Source organism: Panthera onca, chromosome C1, assembly GCF_046562875.1.
Source record: "Panthera onca isolate mPanOnc1 chromosome C1, mPanOnc1 haplotype 2, whole genome shotgun sequence".
Lineage (NCBI taxonomy): Eukaryota > Metazoa > Chordata > Mammalia > Carnivora > Felidae > Panthera > Panthera onca.
In genome coordinates, this window is record NC_138346.1 from 201,380,327 (window position 1) to 201,403,268 (window position 22,942).

General features: G+C 52.3%; 2 protein-coding genes across 2 annotated transcripts; one reads left to right on the forward strand and one right to left on the reverse strand.

Annotated features, from left to right (window-relative positions):
* Window positions 1-97: 97 nt before the first annotated feature.
* On the forward strand, window positions 98-11,835 carry GPN2 (GPN-loop GTPase 2). The gene is made up of 5 exons (XM_060626890.3): window positions 98-682; window positions 1,260-1,416; window positions 3,712-3,872; window positions 5,117-5,247; window positions 8,955-11,835. Exons 1-5 carry the CDS (start codon window positions 272-274, stop codon window positions 9,025-9,027), a joined length of 933 nt encoding a protein of 310 aa, XP_060482873.1. The 5' UTR covers window positions 98-271; the 3' UTR covers window positions 9,028-11,835.
* Window positions 11,836-17,567: 5,732 nt separating this feature from the next.
* On the reverse strand, window positions 17,568-22,897 carry SFN (stratifin). The gene has a single exon (XM_060626891.3). The coding sequence runs from the start codon at window positions 18,839-18,841 to the stop codon at window positions 18,095-18,097; it is 747 nt and encodes a 248-aa protein (XP_060482874.1). The 5' UTR covers window positions 18,842-22,897; the 3' UTR covers window positions 17,568-18,094.
* Window positions 22,898-22,942: the final 45 nt, after the last annotated feature.

Genomic DNA, 22,942 nt, shown 5'->3' on the forward strand with positions numbered 1-22,942 from the left:
TAGCGGAGCCCAAACCCGGAGGGGAAACGCTCCGCGTCGCCACGCCCCTAGGCGTCAAGCCGCGCCGTCATCCTGGGGGCGGGACTTCCTCTCGGGGCTCCCGTCGTTTCCGACGTCGTCCGGAAGTCGGGCGCTGATACCCTTATATTGCGCGGGTGTCTGCGGTTCCTCCTTCGGCTACCCCCGGACCGAAGTGTACGTCGGGGATCCCGTAGCCTTCGGCTTGTGTCTCAGCCGAGCTACTTGCTCCGCACGGGGCTGCGTGCAGCCTATGGCGGGGGCCGCCCCGACCACGGCCTTTGGGCAGGCGGTGATCGGCCCGCCTGGTTCAGGGAAGACCACGTACTGCCTGGGCATGAGTGAGTTCCTGCGCGCGCTGGGCCGGCGCGTGGCGGTGGTGAACCTGGACCCGGCCAACGAGGGGCTGCCGTACGAGTGCGCTGTGGACGTGGGCGAGCTGGTGGGGCTGGGCGACGTGATGGACGCGCTGCGGCTGGGGCCCAACGGCGGCCTGCTCTACTGCATGGAATACCTGGAGGCCAACCTGGACTGGCTGCGTGCCAAGCTAGATCCCCTACGCGGCCACTACTTCCTCTTCGACTGCCCAGGCCAGGTGGAGCTCTGCACGCACCACGGCGCTCTGCGTAGCATCTTCTCCCAGATGGCGCATTGGGACCTCAGGGTGCGTCTTGGGTCGAGCAGGCTTCTTTTGCAGATGGAGGAACTGAGACAGGGAGGACAGATGCCACGCCCCCATGTCACACAGCGAGGTAGGGGCCGAGTCGCTTTGGAGTAAAACTGGTGTGAGTTCGAATTCAGGCTCTGCCACTGACTCGCTGTGTGGTCCTGGGTAAGTCAGTTTCTCTCTCTGAACCTCAGTTTTCTCATCTGCACAATGGATGTACTAGCACCCAATTTGGGGTTGTTAGAAGTATGGAAAGGGTTATGTAGAAAGTGGCATGGTGATTGCTGTTGTGACTTGGTGGGCAAAAGTAAATGAAATAGAGTCAGATGTAGTCAGAATGGAACTAGTTGCCCACCGGGAGACGTGGTGCAAGGCATCTTGTAAGGAATAATGCCCCATATCTCCTGGCAGAAGGAAATGAGTGTAGCTATTAGAATGGAGCAGAAGCAGGAGGAAACTAATGGGGAAGGCTTGTACTCTGTCCTCAGAAGTCCTCAGTCTCTTGAGAAAGACGTAGGCCCCGATGTTTCCTGCCTTCCCAGGCCACTCACCCCGTCTCTTCCTCTCCTTCCAGCTGACTGCTGTCCACCTGGTGGATTCTCATTACTGCACAGACCCGGCCAAGTTCATTTCGGTACTGTGTACTTCTTTGGCCACGATGCTACATGTGGAGCTGCCCCATGTCAACCTGCTCTCCAAGATGGACCTCATTGAGCACTATGGGAAGTTGGGTGAGAGCTCCTGTTCTGGGCAGCCAAGGAGTAGGGAATGAAACATCTCAGCTGCAGGGAGCTGCCTCCAGGTCCTGACTCCTGTTTATTTTGTGCACTCTGTATGCTAGATATTGTTCTAGATTTGGGGGACAAGAGAGCTATAGATGGTGATATGTACACTGCAAAGGAATTAAAGTGAATGGTTGGGAGTGAGTTGAATGAGCAGCGCTATTTGAGGATGAGATCTGAATGGTGAGAAGGAGCCAGCCAAGGCTGAACTGTTCTAGGCAGAGGGACCAGTAGGAGGAAAGGCCCTTAGGGAAGGAGTTTTTTTGTGTTTAAAGAAACAGTGGGGGGAGGGGAGGAAGCCCAGAGTAGTTGAGGTAGCAATAGGGGAAGGGTGGTAGGAAATGAGGTCAGAGAGGGGGGCCAGGGCTAGAACCTGTACTGTTGAAACACTGGGGAAAGCCAGTGATGAATATTAGGCAAGGAAATAGCACGAATTAAGAACATCATTGTGGCTGTTTTGTGGAGAACGAATGAGAATGAGCAAGAATGCAAACAGAGATGTTGAGGAGGTTTTTTGCAGCAGCCTAAGCAGTGGTGGTGGGAATGGAGAGAAATGGATTGATCCAGAACTTACTCAAGAAACAGGGTCTCTTGGTGGGTTGGATGTGGAGACTGAGGAATTAAGGATGACTTCAGGGGTGCCTGGGTGGCTCAGTTGGTTAAGTGTCCGACTCTTGATTTCGGCTCAGGTCACAATCCCGGGGTCATGGGATGGAGCCCTTCATCAGGCTCCGCCCTGAGCATGGAGCCTGCTTGGGATTTTCTCTTTCCCTCTGCCCATCTTCCCTACTCACATATGCTCTGTCTAAAAATAAATAAGTAAATAATTTTTTTTTTTTTTTTAAGGCTAGCTGTCAGGTTTCCAACTGAGCCAGTGGACAAATAGAGGCACCTTTGTCAGGGTGGGAAAGATTGAGGGAGAAGCAGGCTGGCACAAGGCAGGAGAGTTGCCTAGGGGCCTCATGGCCAGCATTTTTTTCCTGCACAATTAGTGCTCTCCTGAGCTGGGGGCATCAGCTCCCTAAATAGCATCTCCAGGCACAAAGGAACCTAGAGAACAAAAACTGAAATGACCAGCAGGGAACAGGAAGAAAGGTTGTTGGGATCATGGGGTCATAAAGTGTCAGGGCATTGTCCAGGGAGGCCTACTGGCTCTCAGTCAGGACATGGAGGGATGTCAGCACCTTGGAGGGGCCACCTCAGCTCAGAGTCCTGGTCCATCTCTTGTTAAGCCCAGAAGCCCTATTTTATCAATGCCCAGATTTGCAGTCTTCCTGAGCCCCTCTCCTCGCCTTTCATGGCCCCAGATGGCTACATGGTGATCCCTGACCTTTCTAGCTCTGACTCTGGCCAGTCATCCTTACAAAAGACTGTTGCGCAAACCAGATGAGGCCATTGAGGCCCAGAGACATTACATGAATAGCCCAAGGTCAATCACATAGCTGATGTGTTAGCTGAGATGAAATCTAAACCCACATGCACCTGGCTCAAACTGCTTAATTCCTGGGGAGAAATGTACCTATCAGGCAATCCAAGAAGTTTGTTGGAATGCCCGGAACATTATTCCTTGCAGGCAGAGGGATGTCAGTTTCTGATTAGAACACAGGAGCCAGAATGCAGGGAGTGGGTCAGTCAGTCTCCAACAGCCTGATTGCCTTAGCTCACTGTGGGCCAGACCAATAGAGTAGCCCAACTGACTTGAGTTTTTTGGCAGAAATGGACAGTGCAGGGAGGCCCAGTTTCCTTTTCTTAGAGGAAGTTTGTATTCATAGAACTCCGAGTCATCTAGTCTGATGTCCTCATTTTACATTAAGAAGGAACTGGCCCAGAAGGGAAAGTGATTTATCCAAGAGGCACCCTGCTACAATCCTTATAGTGCGTGTGCTGGGTCCTGGGGCTACTACCTGACTGTGAGCTCCATGTGGCACGGACCCAGCGCTGTTCTTGGTACACATTCGATACCGTTATTTGTTACCATTGAGCAAGTGCTTCTCTGTACCAGACATTGGGATTTATAGCATTTAGTCCTCACAGCAGTCCTATATAGCTACTACGTGGCAGAACCAATGGGTAAAACCAAGTATTTTTTTCTTAGTAACTTCATTTCACTGCCTCGACAAATATTTGTTGAATGAACGAATGAGGGAATGAAGACAAAAGGAAGAAGGAAAGGAAATGTGGTTCCTGTCCTTGGGTCTTTTACCCTGATGCCAATTGCTCCTGAACACCAGTTTCTCTCCTTAGCCTTCAACCTGGACTACTACACAGAGGTCCTGGACCTCTCCTACCTGCTCGACCACCTGGCTTCTGACCCTTTCTTCCGCCACTACCGTCAGCTCAATGAGAAACTGGTGCAGCTCATTGAAGACTACAGTCTGGTCTCCTTCATCCCTCTCAACATTCAGGTACTAGGGACTAAGAGGCCTCTTCCCTTGCCTGTAGGCTCTGACAGTGCCTGGAACTTCACCAAGCAAGGGTACAGGAGGCTCGGAAGGCCCAAACAGTGGTCTTTGTCCTGGGTCCAACTATCATTCAGTCCTCTTGGTTTTAGGACCAGTGGCTGTCATGGGCAGGATTCCAATAAAGAGAATAGACCAGACTTTGGCCCTGTCTATTCTGTATTGCTGGGTTTTCTCTACACATGTTCCCTCATCCATGTGAAAATGGGTGATATCAGAAAGTCACCATCAAGGGACCTGACCAAAGCTAAAGATAGGTCTCTCGACCTCATTTAGGATGGGCAACTATGTGTTGACTTTGCAAAGTAGTACCCAACCCCTGTGCATGGACTTGAGCAAACTTATCTCTTCCCTGTTTAATGCCATGCTTTTCTCCTCTGAAATGAGAAAGTGAACTCCACAATATTAATCATAACAATTACCACTTATTGAAGGCTTTCTGTACTAGGCATTATGCTAAGGACTTGTACATGCATTATTTTGATCTTTCCTTCCCATTATGTGATGTATGGACTGGTCTTATTACTTTTTTTTTTTTTTTTTTTTTTTTAACGTGTATTTATTTTTGAGACAGAGAGAGACAGAGCATGAACGGGGGAGGGGCAGAGAGAGAGGGAGACACAGAATCAGAAGCAGGCTCCAGGCTCTGAGCCATCAGCCCAGAGCCCGACGCGGGGCTCGAACTCACGGACCGTGAGATCGTGACCTGGGCCGAAGTCGGACGCCTAACCGACTGAGCCACCCAGGCGCCCCTGGTCTTATTACTTTTATGTGAATGAGCAAGTAGATTATATGCAGATTTATTGGGTGCCTAAGTTAGCTAAGTACTGTGCCAGGCACTGAGGATACCTCCACAGAAAAGTCCCTGACCTCATGGGGCACACAGTCAAATAGGAGAGGCAGATGAGTTAATAACTTGTCAAAAGTAAGCTCTAATCAGAGCTGTAGGATAGACCCAGGGGACTTTGGGTGTGCATAGAGGAGCTTATCTGTTCTGATTTGGGTGGGTTGGTGGTCAGGAGAGATGGGATGTAGCCAGGCCTCTGGGGACAAGTGGAACTACTCCAGGCACAGAAGCTGCGTGAGGCAAGGTTGAAAGGGATGTTTGGAGGCTGCGGGCACTTTGAAATGTCCTCAGTTCCACACACCTCTGTTTCACTCACAAGGCTGTTTCTCTCCTCCCCACCCAGGACAAGGAGAGTGTCCAGCGGGTCCTACAGGCTGTGGATAAAGCCAATGGCTACTGCTTCGGGGTCCAAGAGCAGCGAAGCCTGGAGGCCATGATGTCTGCTGCAGTGGGAGCTGATTTCCACTTCTCCACGTATCCTTGCTCTCTAGCCTCTAGGCCACAGCCAAGGGGGGACATGAGGCTCAGGAGTGGCCACATCTCCCCTTGTAGATGACTGATCTCTTGCTGACCAGTTGGGCTCCTTGGTGACTGTCTCTCAGGTGCAAAGGCTGGTCCCTTAGATGGCTTCAGTGTTGGTTGTACCTGAGGACAAAGGAGGATACTGATCAGAAGGAGCAGCAAATACGGATGCAAAGAAATTAAAAGGCATTGGTCGTTTGGGAGAGATGCAAGGGGTTCAGTTTGCTTCTTGTCCTGACTGTGAAAGGGAAAGGGGGGTGTAGGGGTGCAGGGGTAGTAGGCAGGGCTGACGGTGGGGGGCTGGCATGCCCTGCTGAGGCGTGTGGACTTCCGCTTGTGGGTGGGCGGTGGGAACCAGCATAGCCTGGTTGTGCAGGGTGTGACATGGTCAGGTGTACGTTATTTAAAAGCCCTCCGAGTGCAGAAATTGCGTTTAAGGGATGTGAGCGGAGGCACAAGAGTGTTTACAGTCTGTAGATGGAAAGAGATGAAACGTTAGTAGTAAGAATGGAAAGAAGGGTACAGAGTGGATAAAAGGAGGTGGGCTACCAGCGTTGGTGACTGGGTGGTTATGGGAATAGATGGAGGTGGACCAGAAGTTAGACTCCCAGGTTTCTGGCTAATACAGCGGTACGTGTGGGCGGTTCTGTTGGTCACTGAGGCAAGAAAAGGAAGGGAAGAGGACAGGGTTATCACCTGGATGGGAGGGATGGACGCTGGCAGATGTGCTGTGTTTCAGGGGACCGTGCGACAGCCAGAGCTGTCAGCTAGACCTCCGGAACTGGAGCTGGATTCGTGACCAGTGGGATGGAGCTAAGGTCACGTGCAGGTGTCCCTCAGGTCACCGAGGCCGCGGGTGAGGCAGGACAGGGAAGCGCAGGCCCACTAGGATGGTTTCAGACATTTGACGCTTACACAGCATGCCGGAGACCAGGGGGGCTCCAGAGCCCTTGGTATGGAGGAAGATCATTCCAGCCAGTACCTTCTGATCTGTGTCCGGCCCTGCCACACGTGGGAAACCAAGCTCGCAGGGAACCAGACAGGTTGTAAATAAAATGATGGCGGTAGAGCACGCAGTGCTTGCTGAAGGGGTTGAGCTGCTACCTCACACTTGGCAGTTAATGTCGGCAAGTTCAACAGCAGGTGCTCAGCAAACACGTGAAGGGGCAGTTTCGGTAGTCCTGAATTTTTTTGTACGCTGTGCGTTACTTTATGCATCCGTACGTGTTATGCAAGGTTCTGTTTGTAAAACGGTACACTTTTTGATAGATGATTTAAGGGATTTTCAAAGGTATTTTTAACCGTATGCATTTGTGCTGATTTTATTTATTTTTATTTTTTATTAAAAAATTTTTTTTGCGTTTATTTCTTTTGAGAGAGAGAGAGTGGGGGGGGAGGGGCAGAGAGAGAGGAGAGAGAGAGAATCCCAAGCAGGCTCCGAGCTCGGTTCGATATCTTGAACCGTAAGATATCACCTGAGCTGAAATCGAGAGTTGGGACCCTTAACTGACTGAGCCACCCAGGCGCCCCTATTTGTGCTGATTTTAGATTCTGCCCCCTACCCTAATCCTCATAAGGTTCAACTTCACTCCACATCTAAGACAGTTAAGGATTGGGGCACCTGGGTGGCTCAGTCAATTGAGCGTCTGCCTCTTGGTTTCAGCTCAGGTCATGGTCTCACGATTCATGGGATCGAGTCCCGCATCAGGCTCTGTGCTGCCAGCACACAGCCTGCTTAGGATTCTCTCGCTCCCTCTCCCTTTGTCCCTCCCCCAGCACGCTCAGAGTGCACTCAAAATAAATAAACATTTTTATAAAAATATAACTAAGGATTGGTATAAAGAAGGGAAACGTCAGCTCTCCCGAGGAGCGTGTGGGTCAAGGAAGCTTCACCAAGGCAGTGGCGCTGGAATTGTGTTATCTTAAAGTGAGGGTTAACCAGGCTGATTAAGAGGGAAAGGGAATTCAAAGCAAAGAGAGTAGTATGTACAAAGGCACGGCGGTTCAAGGTCAAGGCACGTCTGGGGAGTTGCAAGTAGAATAGCACGACTCGTGGGCAAGACAGGGCTTTGGCTGAAGAGCAGTGATAGGGCCAGACAGATGGTCAAATAGATGCAGGGTTCCATGTGCCCTGCCCAGGAATGTGGACTCCAGGTGGAGTCCAAATGCAAGTTTGAGGTTATTTCATGTCAAGGAAGATGGACTCCACTCATCCTGAGTGATTCTCGGGGCGACTTGCACAGGAACAAGGCATTATTTCTTGAGAAAAAGAGAGGGGGAAGGGGCACAGGTTCAGAGTCTGCTTGAGTAGGGGTGCGGGGGATTTTGGTGGGTGGATCCCTAAGAGATGAGAAAGAAAGTCCGTACCCTGAACATCATTTAGCGAACTACATACTCTACTGGCAAAATCTCATTTAATCCTCATTCGGTCCCTTCTTTTTTTTTTTTTTTCTCAAGTTCATTTATTTTGAGAGAGAGAGTATCCCAGGTATCTGCACTGTCCGCGCAGAGACTGATGCAGGGCTTGAACTCAAGAACCGTGAGATCATGAGCTGAGCCGAAACCAAGAGTCGGACGCTGAGCCACCCAGGCGCCCTTCAGTCCCTTCGTATAGATGAGGCAGTTGGGGCTGTGAGAGTGACAGGTGCAAGGTCCTTCTCCCAGGATGTGCTGGAAGGACAGTTCAAACCTCAGTCTCCCTGGTTGTGGAACCTCAGTTTCTACTAGGTGAACCTCACTGGAGTCACCTAGTAGAACAGCCACGGTGGCCATCCTTCCGTGTCTAACTGCCATCTCCTCAGACCCACACCCAGGCCTCAGGCCGGCCAGCCTCACGGGGCTCACTCAGCAGTATCACAGTCTTTTCCTCCGTGAGTCTGATTGGCATCCTTCCCACTCCATGTCCCTGCTGTCCCAGAGAGGTAGAAAGAGAGAGGTAGAAGGCACCGGATAGCGCAAGCAGAAGTTAGTTGTTATCTTTGAGCTCCCCTGAGTTCCCTCCCGTGGCAGAAGAGAAGTCGGAAACACTTAGCACCTGCTGTGTACTAGATGCCATAGTAGGCACTTCGTATTGTCTTCTTTGAGCCTCACAACTCTATCTTACAGACAAGAAAAAAGGATGTGGCAAACTCAGGATTTAAACCCCCAGTGGTCTGGCTCCAGAGCACGTGACCTAACACAGCTGCAGGGTTAGTGCCGTCTGGTCCTTTGATCCTCAGCAATGTGGGGAAGACGAGAATACAGAAGCATTTGGGTCTGGATTGTTTGTTTAATGTTTGTGTATTTTTGAGAGAGAGGAATCATGTGCAGAGGTAGGGGAGGGGCAGAGGGAAGGGGACAGAGGACCCGAAGTGGGCTCTTTGCTGACAGCACAGAGCCCGACGTGGGGCTTGAACCCACGAACTGTGAGATTATGACCTGAAGCGAAGTCGGACGCTCAGCCGACTGAGCCACCCAGGGGCTGGGGTCTGGGTGTTTTGAGGGGCCTCTCAGACCCAGTGGGTGCCTATTGCCTGGAGCTATAACGGTGAGAAAGGGAGAGGGGTGGGAGCAGAATCCGCCAGACGTGGCTATCGCGCGGCATCAGTAGAGGTCGGATCCTGCCCAGACCAGTTCCCCACCCTTGCCTGTGCCAGCATCCTTGACACACCCTCCCTCAGCACCCTGGGCCTCCAGGAGAAGTACCTGGCATCCTCAGACCAGTCGGTGGAGCAGGAAACCATGCAGCTGTAGCAGCGAGCTGGGCCCTGCAGAGCAAGAAGCAGAACCCAGCATTGGAGAAAGCGGCAGCCGCCAATGACCACGGACAGCCCTGCCGACTCAGATCGAGAGCAGTCTCCCCAGCCGGGCAGAGCACTCGCTGCACCCTCAGTGGTTGCTGTTGCCAGGAATTCAGCACCGGCCCCACTCGGGCTACGATGGGATGTGCTACAAACACAAGAGTTTACTTTCTCCTCTTTGTACCTCCAAGCTTTCCTCAACCGTCTAGGTCCAGAGAGTTGGGGCAGAACAAGGGAACGGGACCTTCCCTTAGAAGAGGCCTATTTCTTCATACAGGACATCGTTCCCGTCCAAGCACAGGACTGTGCTAGAACTAACACTCAGTCTCCGGTGGTGCGGTTTTGTAAATTCGCAGTCGTAGCAGTGAGCCCGGTGCCTGAGTTTCCACAGGTGATGCTTCCTAGCAGATCTGAGTGTTTTGTTTTCATGGTATTTATTTTATGGTTTTATTCCTTTGGGGCAAGGGTTAACTAGTTTTCCATTTATACTGGTCATTAAAAGTTTACTTTGAAATTGCAAAAAGTGAGTTGTTTAAAGAAAAATATTAAGTATACAGCATGACCTCATAAGGAGTGTGGCTTGAGGTTGGAAATAATGGGGTTTGCTTCCTTTGGTTCTTCCTGCAACTGGTTGAGTGTAATTCATATTTTCAACCAATAGGTGGCAGTCCAGGCTTAGCAGTCACAGCCCAGAGGCAGCAGGGGACCGATGGCAACTGTGCCAGAAGTCTCATTTGCAGACACTTGGTCCTGTTAACATGTGAGAAGGGCTCGGCCTTTTACAAAGTGCTTCCACACACATGGTTCTCCTGTGGCTCTCACAGCCATTCCCGGAGACCTAGACAAGATGGAATATTAGGAAGCCCCATTTTACAGTGAGGAAACAGATGAGTTTGAACTTGGGTCAGCCTGGCTGTCTCATTGTCCACTTTGCTGACTTCTTTTCTTTTTCTTTCTTTTCTTTTCTTTTCTTTTCTTTTCTTTTCTTTTCTTTTTTTTCTTTCTTTTCTTTTCTTGTTTATTTGTTTACTTTGAAAGAGAAAGAGAGCATGCGGAGAGGGCCAGAGAGAGGGAGAGGGATTCCCAACAGGCTTCACACTGCCAGCACAGAGAGCCTGATGTGGGGCTCGGACTCACGAACTGTGAATTCATGACCTGAGCCGAAATCTAGAGTCGGACTCTTGACAAACTTAGCCACCCAGGCGCCCCTTTGCCGACTTCTTAATGGTGAAAAGTCACGGCCCTTCTCCCACAGGATTTGTGGCCAATCAGGGGGAAGAATTTAAACACCTGTAGAGTATTACTGACTCATAAATCAAGGGGAAGATAGGTCACTGGGGGTTTGGGCAGTTGGAGAATTCAGCTTAGGAAAATCTGTTCCGAAGTGGCATTGAGACGGGGGTGACGGAGCTTTGCTTCCCAGTTGGAGGAGTCAGAGCAGAAGGCAGAAGAGTGAGGGGCTGTGAGGAGGCTTCTCTAGCTGGGAGAGTATGAAAGCAGCCGACCTCTGCTCCCACGCCTGGCCGAACGGGGGGTAATTACTAGGTGCTGCTTCCCCAGCCTCTTTCATCTGAGAAGTTCAAAGCACCGTACCCCTATTAACACCCTACAGTAGGTGGGGAGGATCAACAGCAAGCCAGGGAAACTGAGGCCAGGAGGCGCAGCCTGGGGATGCCTGTGAGTCACTTGTGGGGCCCGGAGCCCAGGAATCCTGACGCCCAGGTTGCTGGACAAATCCCTCATCAGGTAGGGTGTGAGGGTGGATCCTGTTTTGGAACATAGGACCAGCAGCTGTGGTCAGGGGTTCTGCTGCTTGCCGCATCACCCTGGCTCTTACCAAAGCAAACCAGCTGGAAGGAAGGTGTCATTTGAACTTTATGGCCTTGCATCCAAGCACTCTGAGCATTTCTTCTCTGCAGTCACGGAGTGGAGAAAGGTGGAAGTCAACCCACAGTTAATTTTCAGGCCTTGGTGTGACAGCAAGGGTATTTCCTCCTCCAGGGAATGTAGCTCCGTTCACCTACTGATGGCAAAATGATTTTCTGTTCCCCTGCCATGGTGGGGAGGAGTTGGAAAATGAAAAGAAAATAAGTCACCCATGATCCCATAACATACAAATAATAAAAAATCTTTGTAATCTGCAATAAGTTTTATATTCAAATGTATAAATATATTTTGTGTTTCTCAGTCTTTTCTATACATGGAGAGGGGTAGCTAGAGCATTTGTACGAGTGGAATATGTTATACTTGCTCTGTAACCTGCGTTTTCTAGTCAACACTTATTTCATCCAGTTAAAAATATAGAGACCTTTTTAAGGTCTACATAATATTCCATGGTAAGGCTATGACATTATTTACCTGTCCAGACTCCCATGGTTAGCCTAAGTCATAACCAATTGTTTGCTGTTGTAAATTGTACGGCGATTATATTTTCGTACTCAAATCTTTGTCTGAGCCTCTGATTTTTAACTTCTGGAGAGATCCTAGAGATGAAACAGCTGATATTTCCCAGGTTCTGGATTCATATTGCCAAAATGCCTTCCAGAAAAGTGGCACCTTGCCTCTCACAGACACTGTCTGAAAGTGCTCTTCTCACTTCCAGACCTCACTTGGCAATCATGAACAACTCCTGGAGGGAGGAAACCATCTCTGAGTGCCTTAGAAGGGACCTTCCCGGTCTTCTCGGCTAACCACTGACATTAGGATATATGCATTTCCTGGCTTTGAAGTGAGGACTCCCCCCGCCCCGCCCCCAAAATTGGAAGATACTGTTTGGAACTTAGCAGAGGCCACAGCTAATTGGAAAGGCTTCCAGCCCAGATAAAGAGGCTTAGGAGTGAACGTGATGCCCTAAAACCCACAGAGCTGAAGCACAGCCAGTCTGCTCTCAGCTGTTTCTGAATTAGCAAGATCCTCACCCACAGTTGGCTGAGAATAGGAAGCCTGATCCCATTAGAGTCTGTGGGAAGTTCTGTCTTAAGAGATTCTCTCTCCTTTCCCAGGGCTCCTGAGAGGGGAGGGGAGTGATGGCAGACCCATCCCAGCTCTAGGAAGAAGGAAGAGTCCCAGATTAGTGCACACTTTGATGAAATCAGGCCTGCTGAGGGGAGGTGAAAGCCCTACACCTTATTATCAACCCCTTGTGTCAACTCATCGTGTCCTTCATTTCCAGCCAAGGAGCCAACTTCAGACAGCCCCAGATGTCCAGGTGGCCTAAGACTGAGGAGCTATGAGGGGATGGGCTGGGGATTTGGAACCCAGACGAGGTGAGAAAATACGAATATTGGTAAAAATGCTCCAGACTAGACTACATCGCAAAGTTTTAATTTTGTTTCCCCATCCAAAACCTTGAAGCAGTTGAGGGAAATGAGAGGCCCCTTCAAAGCCATCCCCATCACGTGAATCTACAGCCTCCTTGCTGCAAGAATCTGAAATCAGGTTTTTCCCAACTGGACATTTAGACATTGGAGGGTGTGTGTGTGTGTGTGCGAGCGTGCACATGCATGTGTGTGAATATCTGCTTGCTGTGCAAATACGGCGTCAAGAAGTGTTCCTAGTGCTCCCCTTCCCACTGATCACCACCTCTTCCTGGACATTAATCCTGAAGCCTTCACAGTCCTCGTGGAATGAAAAAACAGCAAAGGAGGAACACTGGAACGTGGGTAAGATTTCTCCCAACTCTTGAGTCGTACCAGTGGTCACTAGCCTATTCTGACCTAAACATCAGGCCACTCTACAGTCAAGACAGGGACATTTCAGGTTCACTTTATCTGGGGGGAGAGCGGGGCGGGGGTGGGGGGGGCATATGTCTTCCTTCTTTTCTTCTAACAAATACCTCTTGAGTACCATCATCTGATGTATTAAATATTGTGCCTAGACACAGACTGAAGACTCCGTGCTTTCCAGAGTCTGAGGTTTCCTCCTTTATCTCTAGACAAATAATGAGTTAAATTTCCCAGAGAGCAGCCAGAAGATTGGGTGGAGATGAGAGATGAATCAGCCTCTGACACCCCCAGGGTGACATACCTGTCTGCTACCCCCACAGACATTCCTGGCTCCTGACTCAGTGGGTAGGTGAGGCCGTGGGGGGGGGGGGGGGCCGGGGGGGGGAAGGTTCTGAGAGGAGGAGCACCTACCCTGCAGAAACCTGCCTCCCTTCCTCCACCTCCCCCACAGCAGGGATGGGGCGGGGGGGGAGGCCCTGTGAACAGAATTGAAGAGGAACAAAGAATGTAACCAGGTGAAGAAACCTTAATTTAGTGAACGTGCCAGCAAATTGGTCCTCTGCACAGTCTTTTCTCATGAAGACAATTCCTTTCTGCCGGGCCCCAGGGTGGTGTTAGATTAAGAAGTCTTCCTTGATTCTTGGAAAGTCACCAAGATACGAGCAGGGCGGCATAGCATAATGTGGTCCTTTTCAAACTTATTTTTAACTCCTGAAACTCCAGTATACAAAACAGACCTATGTGTGGCTACCTTAGCCAACTCGTGCGGAAACAGGGGCAACCCAGACTGCTGGGCTCCTGCCCTGTGGCAGTTTATGGGGAACCCTCCGAACACGATTTGGAAACAGCGGTTGTAGTTTAAAAACCATGGGCCTTGGAGTTAGACGTGCTGCCCTCTCTAGACACAGAAGTCATTGTATGACCTTGGTTATTAGGTTATTGAACTGCTCTGAGCCTCGGTCTCTACATACACAAAGATATGTATTGCTGTGAGGATCAAGGTGTGAACGTGGCTGGCACATGGCCGTCATGCCAGCTGCTATGATTACTGTACTCTGTCCTCTAGGAAGAAGGACTGGGGCACTGTGGTTCAGTTGTGCAATCTTGGTGCAAGCATCCAAGATTAGCTCTTCCCAAAAAGGCACCGGACATTTGGACATTGGATGTGTGTGTGTGTGTGTGTGTGTGTGTGTGTAGGAGTATCTTGCCTTTCGGGAAGGAGCCATAGTGGCCTGCCTGACCCCAGTGACTTGGCCTCCCTCAGGTGCCTGGTTAGTTCGGAGAAGGCACCTGACTCCAAAGGCACCCCTTATCTCCCATTCCTGTGGATCTGCAGAGCCAGTTTGCATTTTGCTGTCTCAAGGAAGTACATATATGAGAAGATACCTTCTTTAGAAAATTTTAGGTTGTAGATTTTCCTCATACCACTCACATTCTTGGGAGAGGAAGATCTTTGCAAGGGCTTAGCCTCCATTTCCTGGGGGGATAATCTGGCAGTACAGGAAGGATAGGGCTGGGGTTACTTGAATCTTTGTGAGCCCAGTCTCTGTCTAGACAGCCCTGCCTCATCCCAGAACCAGCTTTATTTCCATTTCTACAATAGCACTGGCACTAAACCGGTTTCCGGGCGTTTGGAAGGATGGTTTTAAAACTGAGTTCCAAGGGGCGTCTGGGTGGCTCAGTCAGTTAAGCATTAGCCTTCGGCTTAGGTCATGATCTCACGGTTTGTGAGTTTGAGCCCCACATCAGTCTCTACTGTCAGCACAGAGCCCATTTCAGATCCTGTCTCTCTCTCTCTCTGTCCCTCCCCTGCTCTCTCTCTTTCAAAAATAAACATTTTAAAAGAGTTATTTAAAAATTAAAAAAATTAATAAAGCCGAGCACCTTCCTGCGCAAAACCCTGGCTGGAGACACTGTAGGAAGAAAGGAAAAATGATTAGACAAAGTTACCATTTTTAGGAAGCTCTCTGAGGAGATAAGAAATAAACTCAGGACCTAGCTGCAAACCCAGAGGCAGAGGCAAGTAGATATGAATCATAACTGAATTAATGTACCTATATAAACTAAAGGAGTTGGTAGGGTATATTCTGTAATACTGTATGTGTGTTAAAGGGAGGTGGCTACCCATGTTTTGACCTGAAGATGGGCTTTGAAATTTGGAAAACCTGTGGAAAGGCCAGTGGAACCAAAATAAAATGCACCTGCCACGAAACTCATCCTTCTTGAGGGTGCAGTCAGGGGTTTTTAGTATATTCACAAAGGTGTGCAAATACCAACTATTTGAATCTGGAACATTGCATCACCCCCCCAAAAAAGTCTGTGCCCAGTAGCAGTCGGACTGAAGAATTTTACCTGTCAAATTCTGGCCAGGAAGAGACGGCAAGAGATGCTAGACCCCACTCTGGGTAACAGTAAGAATGCTTTAGAGAGATTATGTCGTCAACAAAAAGGTCCAAGGCTTTCATGGTCAGAAGCCGGTGCCTAAGCCAGCTCACATCTAGCCATCTGATTTGGTGATATTCCAACCCACAGCATCTGCTTTTGAAATCTGTCAGCACCAACACACTACCTCAGGGTGGCTCATTTCTTTCCCGATATAGGGCAACCATGAGTGGTATAGAGGGGAGAGGCAAAAGTCAGAGGCTGAGAGAAAAGAAGAGAGAAGTACCTTTCCCAGGACCTACCCCATTAAGAGAAAGTCACCAGACCTGCCTGGTAAGAGAAACTGGGTCACTTCCAGAGCCGAGGGAGAGTCATTTGCCCTAGCCCGGAATCTCTGCCTGCTTTGGAACCTTGAAACCCTACACCCTTCCAGGAAAGGAGAGGAGAATACAGGCGATTTAGAAGGCAGCAGGAGTGGTCCTGCCAGCTTCCCCTGTAGAATTAGTATCTCTGATAAAAACCTTCAATTTCAAGTGCCCTGGTTGTGACCAAATTTGGGCTCTGGGGAATCTGATGAGGCTGGACCGAGATCCCATTTTGCCAGGGGAAGCAGTGACCACTTGATGTCAGGACCCTGTCTCAGGTGGACCGGTGAGCATGCAGGTCAGCTTTGGCAGTAAAGGTGCTCCTCAGGACGGGGGCTGATTATTGGCACAGAAATGGATAAATCCTCGACTACTGATGCTGGAAGGATTCATAATAGCTAACGTGTATTAAGCATGCACTATGGGCTACTATATGTGCCCGTATCTTCTCAAGCTTCATAGCAACTCTTAGAGGAAGGTACTATTTTTTAGGGGCACCTGGGTGGCTCAGTCGGTTAAGCCTCCGATTTCTGCTCAGGTCATGATCTCATGGTTTGTGAGTTTCGAGCCCTACGTCGGGCTCGGTGCAGACAGCTCAGAGCCTGGAGCCTGCTTCGGATTCTGTGTCTCCCTCTCTGCCCCTTCCCCACTAGTGCTCTCTCTCTCTCTCTCTCTCAAAAATAAATAAACATTTTTAAAAAATGAAAAGAGGAAGGTACTGTTTTTTAACCCCACTTTATAAACGAGGGCACAAACACACGCAATGTTCAGAGCCTTGACCGAGAAGGGCTGGGATTCAAACCCAGGCAGTTTTGACATCACAGTTTGTTAGACTTTTGCCCAAGCCCTTTGATACTGAAGGGGAAACTGAGACCCAGGGGATGTATGGCTTTTCCAAAGTCACACAGCCAGTCATGGACACGATCCAAGCCCGTCGGTTCAGGGCTGCCTGGATGCTGGAGTGTAGTGGGGACGCCTTGGTGGCAGGGCTGCCGACCCTGCCCGCCCGGCCAGGCCCGGGCACCACCGCCCGGTAGAGCAGATGACTCAAAGGGCGGGGACTGCTTTTTCCGCACGGCCCCTCCCCGTCCCGCTGCTCTGAGGATGCGGAGCTCTCGGGCCGGGCGGGTGGCAACTTGTCTGGGTGAAACCGGCAAAGCGCCGCCCCTGGCCCTTGGCGGGTGGCGGGGGCCCCTCACTCCCGCTGCGCGTCGCGACGCCGGCGGGGCGGGCCGGGTGGCGGGAAGACGCCCCGCGCGCGTTTCGCCGCTCTCTCCCCCATTGGCCAGTCGGGCCCCAGGGGCGGTACCCTGAGCGGCTCTCCGCCGGGATTGGACGGCAGCGGCCTGGGGCCCGCCTCCAGCCCGGGGCTGCGGAGGCTGGAGCGAGCCAGGCGGCCGCAGGTCGCGGCGTGCTGGAGCCGGGAGCGGAGGCGGCGAACAGGGATGGCCTGGGCGGGCCTCGGCTCCCCGCGGCCCTGCCCACCCAGCTCGCGGCTCCTCCTCGTCCGCCCGTTTCAGGTCGCCCCCTGGTCCGAACACGGGGGCGGGCACTCCCCTCTCCTCGGATGTGGGCTTTTAATGGCGTCATGCCCCTGCCCAGATTGTGCTCCCCTCCTCTCAGACCCGAGCCCCTGATGGGACTGTTCCTCCCTTGCAAATCTAGGGTGCGCACTGCCGCTCACTACAGCCTTTCCTTGCGGCGCTGACTCCCTGCTTTCCTGTCCCCCGCAGGTCTGAGATCTGGAGCCTCCCGCCCTGCGGCCGGGGCCGAGCAGCCTCAGAGCCGCCTTTGCGCTCGCCTGACCCTCCCAGGACCAGACCGGTTTGTTGGGGGTCACCGTGATGGAGAGCTGAACACTCCCCACCCCACCCCCCCACCCCCCCACGATTGGCACCAGCCTCTCACCTGGAATCACTGAGCCAGCCCCTTGAGAGGTCAAGAAGCAAAAGTCAAGGTCTCTGTAAATCAGAAGCCAATCCCTGTCCCACCCCTCCGCCAATAACTGGAAGAGACAGGAGGAGTGTCACAGGGGAACTTTATTGAAACATGGTCACACCCAGCAGACACACTTTCCCTCTCATCCTGGGTCTTGCGCTCTCTCTCTCTCACTCGCTCTCGCTCGCTCACACACACACACACACACACACACACACACACACACACTCATCTCCACACAGTCCAGCTCTCAGTCACAAGGGTGGGACACTCCTCAATTCCTAAGATTCAGAGGCAACAGGGGGCGGGAGAGAGGCGGGGGTGGGGGAAGAGGTGGCCCGGTTGGCGGTGGGAGGGGTGGAGGAGGGGCGCAGAGAGCAGGGGTGGGTGGGCTGACCGCTGGTGAGGAGCATCGACGGCCGCAGGAAGAGGGGTCCCCCTGGCTCCAGCTGGCCTCCGCTCTGCTGGTCCCTCTCTCGGAGCCCTTGTGAGCCGGGGAGCAGAGCATCCGGGGAGAAGGGTCGGGCCTCCCACCCCGTACTAGTCCTCTCTGCCACGGGCGGGGGCGCTGGAGAGGGCAGGGGCGCGGCAGGGAGGGGGCGGGCGCGGCTCAGCTCTGGGGTTCCTCGGGAGCCTCGCCCCCCTCCTCCCCGGCGTTGTCGGCCGTCCACAGCGTCAGGTTGTCTCGCAGCAGCTGCATGATGAGGGTGCTGTCCTTGTAGGAGTCCTCGCTGAGGGTGTGCAGGTCAGCCATGGCCTCGTCGAAGGTGGTCTTGGCCAGCGAGATGGCCTCCTCGGGGCTGTTGGCGATCTCGTAGTGGAAGACTGAAAAGTTCAGCGCCAGGCCCAGGCGGATGGGGTTGGTGGGCGGCATCTCCTTCTTGCTGATGTCCATGGCCTCCTGGTAGGCGGACCGGGCCGAGTCAATGATGCGCTTCTTGTCGTCACCAGTGGCCACCTCAGCCAGGTAGCGGTAGTAGTCACCCTTCATTTTCAGGTAGAAGACCCGACTCTCGGCGTCACCGGCCTCCTTGATGAGGTGGGTGTCCAGCAGGCCCAGCACTGTGTCACACACGCCCCGGAGCTCAGTCTCCACCTTCTCCCGGTACTCTCGCACCTCCGGGCCCTTCTCTTCCGAGCTCTCCTCGTTGCCTTTCTGCTCGATACTGGACAGGACCCTCCAGGCAGCCCTCTGGCCGCCCACCACATTCTTGTAGGCCACTGAGAGCAGGTTTCGCTCTTCGCAGGATAGCTCCTCACCCTTTTCCACGGCGCTCTTCATGAAGGCTGCCATGTCCTCGTAACGTTCGGCCTGCTCTGCCAACTTGGCCTTCTGGATCAGACTGGCTCTCTCCATGGCTCTGGCGACAGACACAGGCGGCGGGCTAACTGGCTGCCTCGAAACCAATGCCGGATTCTGTGCCTCTCCTGCTGTCTGCCTGCCTTTTGGCTGGGTGGCCTGGCCTCGGAGAAGGGTGGGGAGGGACAGAGGGCGGGGCTAGGGCCCGGACCTGCCTCCTGCTTCTCTTCTCTTCTCCCCACACCCTTTCCGGCTTTTCCTTAAAGGTAAAAGGCTAAGATGTGGGGTGAGTCATCAAGGCAGTCAGCAGGAGAAATCCGGCCCCACCTGCACAGACACCTTTCCAGGCTCCAGGCTGCCCCCTCTTGTTCAGGGCTTCGATTTACATGGGTGCCCACAGAGCGGCCCCACTTTCTCAAATCAGATCTTCCTTCCTGGTGTTCTTCCAGGGGCTGAGGGTTCTTCAACCAACGGGCCGCTTCAGCCTGGCTAGAAGCCACGAAGCCAGGTGCAGGAGGATGGGGTTCCTAATCCTATCAGGTACGTTTCCCAGCCTTGCTTCAGGGGAGCTAATTACGTTTAGGTAGGGCTGTGGTTTCCCAAGCACCTTCACGATTGAATTTAATCCCTACCGTGTCTCTGCGAGATGGGCCAGACTGTGACTATTACTCCCACTTTAGAGATGGGAATGCTAAGGCTCAGAGAAGTATGAGATTTGCTCAGGGTCACACAGCTACTAAGTCCCCAGCATCCTACTTCCTTTGGCTTCTCTCGTCGAGGCCTCTGACTTGTGAGCTCCAGGCTGTATTTAGAAGTGAGATCCAGGCTTCTTCCAGAGTCGGCCTGAGATGGCGCTATCCCCTGGTCATCACTGCCCCCCAGCGTTCCCGCTGCGTTCCCAGAATGCACAGGTGGCATCTTTCAGGGTGCCACTTAATGAGGTGTTTAACGAGCGGCCCCTGACGCTCCAGCCCAGCCTTTGTAATTAATCACCTGGTAGGTTTGTTGGACACCTTCCCCATCACAGCACAATTTTCCCTTTCAAGTTGGTGGCCTGTTGCCACTTGTTTGAGGACCTACCCTCTGGCTCTCCACGCCAGGTCACCTACCCCCTCCAAGCCGCCTGCCATCATGTATCAGTGGGGTTCACACAGGGTGGGGACCCAGCTCTCCTGACTGACTCAGCCTGCCCTCTGTCAGAGGCTGGGAAGCAGGCCACTTGGGTGCTCAGTCCAATTTGGTTCCCCAGGGGGGGGGAAGCTAGCACCTGGGGAGAGAGACAGGACTGAGAAAAAAGAAAGTGGTGGTGACACATACCATTTTGTTTTAGGGCGTAGCAATCCCCAGCCTGCCTCTCAGAAATGTCCCTGTCCCTTCCGTTTGACTATGGCCCTTCCTCTGACCCCTGGCAGAGGCCTCAGAGATGGGAGACTTCTTTCTGGCCAACCTTCTGTCCCTGTTTGCTGGGATGCTGTCTCATTCAGCCAGGAGTTTCACCTAAAGGTGTTGGCTGTGCCTGTGAGGGTGGGTTCCTACTTACCTGCCCCACCCCTAGCCAAAGCTCCGATGGGGCTCAGGGGTGGGGCTCCCCTCACTGGGATCCAGCCAGCTTAATCTTTGAGCCAGGACCATTTCATAGGCCTGTTCCTCCCTAGTTCCTCTTGGTGCCCGAATACCCACCTTCCCCTCCTGGAGGCGGGCTTAGGCCAGAACTCTGGGGCCCAAAGATGAGATCTGTCTCTTTGAAGAAAAAGTAGGAACATGCCTGGGCTGAGGCTACACGTTTCCAAGGAAGCAGAAGGGATTTTAGGCTTGCCATCCCTAAGACTCGGCTCAGATTGGATCCCCGAGACAGAAAATGATGGAAAGGAAATGCACTAAGATAACTAGTTTAATAGAGCATATCTTTAAAGTGGTATTCTGAGTGATTTATTTTCTTTTGATTTCTCTATTCTCTTCAATGATAGATATGTATTTTTCTACGAGACACAGAATAGCCTAGTGTCGTTGGAATCAGACTGCCTGGGCTCAATTTTTGGAAGCTGTCAGGACCTTGACCAAGTGCCTGAACCTCTATAAGTCTCCATCTTCGTAAGTGTAAAATGGGGCTTGTCGTGAGGATTAAATGAGTTGATGGAAAGCACTTAGTAGAGTGAATGGTAACCATTATTACCATGTGAAAAAAATCCAACCAATCTTATTATTATAATCACATACACTCAAAACACTAACATGGAGCTGGGGGTTCTGTGACATGAGAAAGGGTCTCAAACCAAGCCTCAGCCGAGTGTCCCTGGGGGAGAGAAGACAGGTGAATGGTCAAATGCACTGCCTCAGCAAGGCCTCCTCCCTCCCCGTCAGACATTCCTCTGGCCTAAGCAGGCCCTAGGCTCTCTAGGACTAGTCCTTCGCACTAGTCATCCAGCCCAGGCTTTCCCAAGTCCTGGGAGGGGGAGGGAGGAAACTGGAGATCCCAGAACACCAGAAACCTGGAAGGCACGGCCTGGCAGGCCTAGGCATTTTGGAGTTGCTCTGTCTCTAGGGAGGCAGCATTCCCTTCCTATCACTCAAGCCAAGGGACCTGGTGGTGGTTCACACCACAAGCTCCAGGCCTTCGGCCCAGCCAGAAACCCAGAAACGAGAAGAGGGAAGAGAAACCTCTTCACTCTTCCCCCTCCCCTGCTGAAGCTTAGGGGTGAATCTGGGAGCCAGGCTGCCTAACACCTCCTGCCCGCTCTGGCCTGTCGATCCTGACTCAGTTCCTGTCTCAGACACCTCCCTTTGCCTCCAGGCCTCCGTTTCCCAAGTCCAGAAGCCCAGGCAGGCAGGAGGCGGCAGGCCCCAGCAGGGCACTGAGTTCCACCGTCAGCCTCCTGAGTCAGCAGGACAGGAGCTGGGGCCTCGGCCCCAGGGGGCATTCCTCATCTTGCCTGCTACCTCCCCATCCTTCCATATAGCATCCATCCTGCCAGCAGGTTCAAGGCTCTGGTCCAGCCCTTAGCTGGTAATCACGGGCTTCGAAGGGTTGTGGCACAGAGAAGGCAGCAACCGGTTGCTATCTATCTCCACTGAGAACAGAGGACAGGGCTCCAAATGCAGCAGGAGGGACTCTGGTTAGATTCCAGAAGGAACTTCCTACAAAATGTTGTTGAGTCTTGGAATGATCAAACAAGTAACTGGAGGAAGCTATGGTACCTCTCCCGCTGGTTAGTTGTAAGAGTTCAGTTATCCAGACAAGAGCTCACTCTACTAGTTGCCTTTGGGAGGAAATATTAGATTAGTTTTAAGTGACTCAGCTGTCCTGAGTCCTTTTCTCCTCCAGGCACTGTTGTTTAGAGTATCCCACATCTCCTAGACCAGTCCAGTCTAGGACATAGTGTGGGGTTTGTGGAAGAATGGAATGAGGTCAGGCTGTGGGACTGCATCCCACCTCTGTTATAAGGTCTCGGACAGGTCCCTTCCTGCCCCTGAGCCTCAGTTTCCCCATCAGTACAGGAAAGCCAGTACAGATCATCTCTGATGGCTACGGATAACATCTTGTGATTGGGTTTCTCCTTCTGAGATCCCCTCCTCCCCAAGCAGCCCTATTCATTCCTTGGCTAGTGCAGAATGGTCAGGGGTTGGGGCAGAGATGGGGTCCAAATCCGAGATTTGCTGCTTTGTCAGCTTCGGGAGAACCTTGGCAACTGCTGTGCCTTCCTGGAGCCTCAGTTTCCTGCTCTGTAAAAAGGCTGACATCACCTCTCTCATAGCTTTAGGTGAGAAAACGGGCCTGGCACTTGGCTAGCCCTTGCTAAATGGCTGCTGTCATTATTTTTTTTTAGCTCTTAGCACACTGTGTGTGCCTCTCAACGCGGGCCAGCTGCTGGGGAGAGGGAAGGCTCCTTGACATGGCTACCCTGGGCTGGGCTCAGTTCAGGGGGTGACAGTCCCCACTTGGGTTGGGACTTCTCAGAGCTGAGGTCACCTAAGGCTTGGAGGCCTCTGGCACTCAGACCAGTTCTAGAAGGGCAGAGTGAAGAGGACATTGGCCACTCCTCCCGTGTCACTTCTGGCTTCGCTGTGCCTTTTTTAAATCTCCGGAAGGGCACTGACCGACTGGAACAGAACCGGCAGTGGGGGGCGAGCCAGACGTTCTGCACACTCATCACAGGCCTC

What these genes read in the sequence shown, in the direction of transcription:
- GPN2 (XM_060626890.3), top strand. Translation starts at nt 272, where the DNA reads ATGGCGGGGGCCGCCCCGACCACGGCCTTTGGGCAGGCGGTGATCGGC. An exon ending in TGAGCACTATGGGAAGTTGG is followed by an intron (nt 1,417 to 3,711) that starts GTGAGAGCTCCT and finishes TTCTCTCCTTAG; the next exon opens with CCTTCAACCTGGACTACTAC. An exon ending in TCATCCCTCTCAACATTCAG is followed by an intron (nt 3,873 to 5,116) that starts GTACTAGGGACT and finishes CTCCCCACCCAG; the next exon opens with GACAAGGAGAGTGTCCAGCG.
- SFN (XM_060626891.3), bottom strand. Translation starts at nt 18,841, where the DNA reads ATGGAGAGAGCCAGTCTGATCCAGAAGGCCAAGTTGGCAGAGCAGGCC.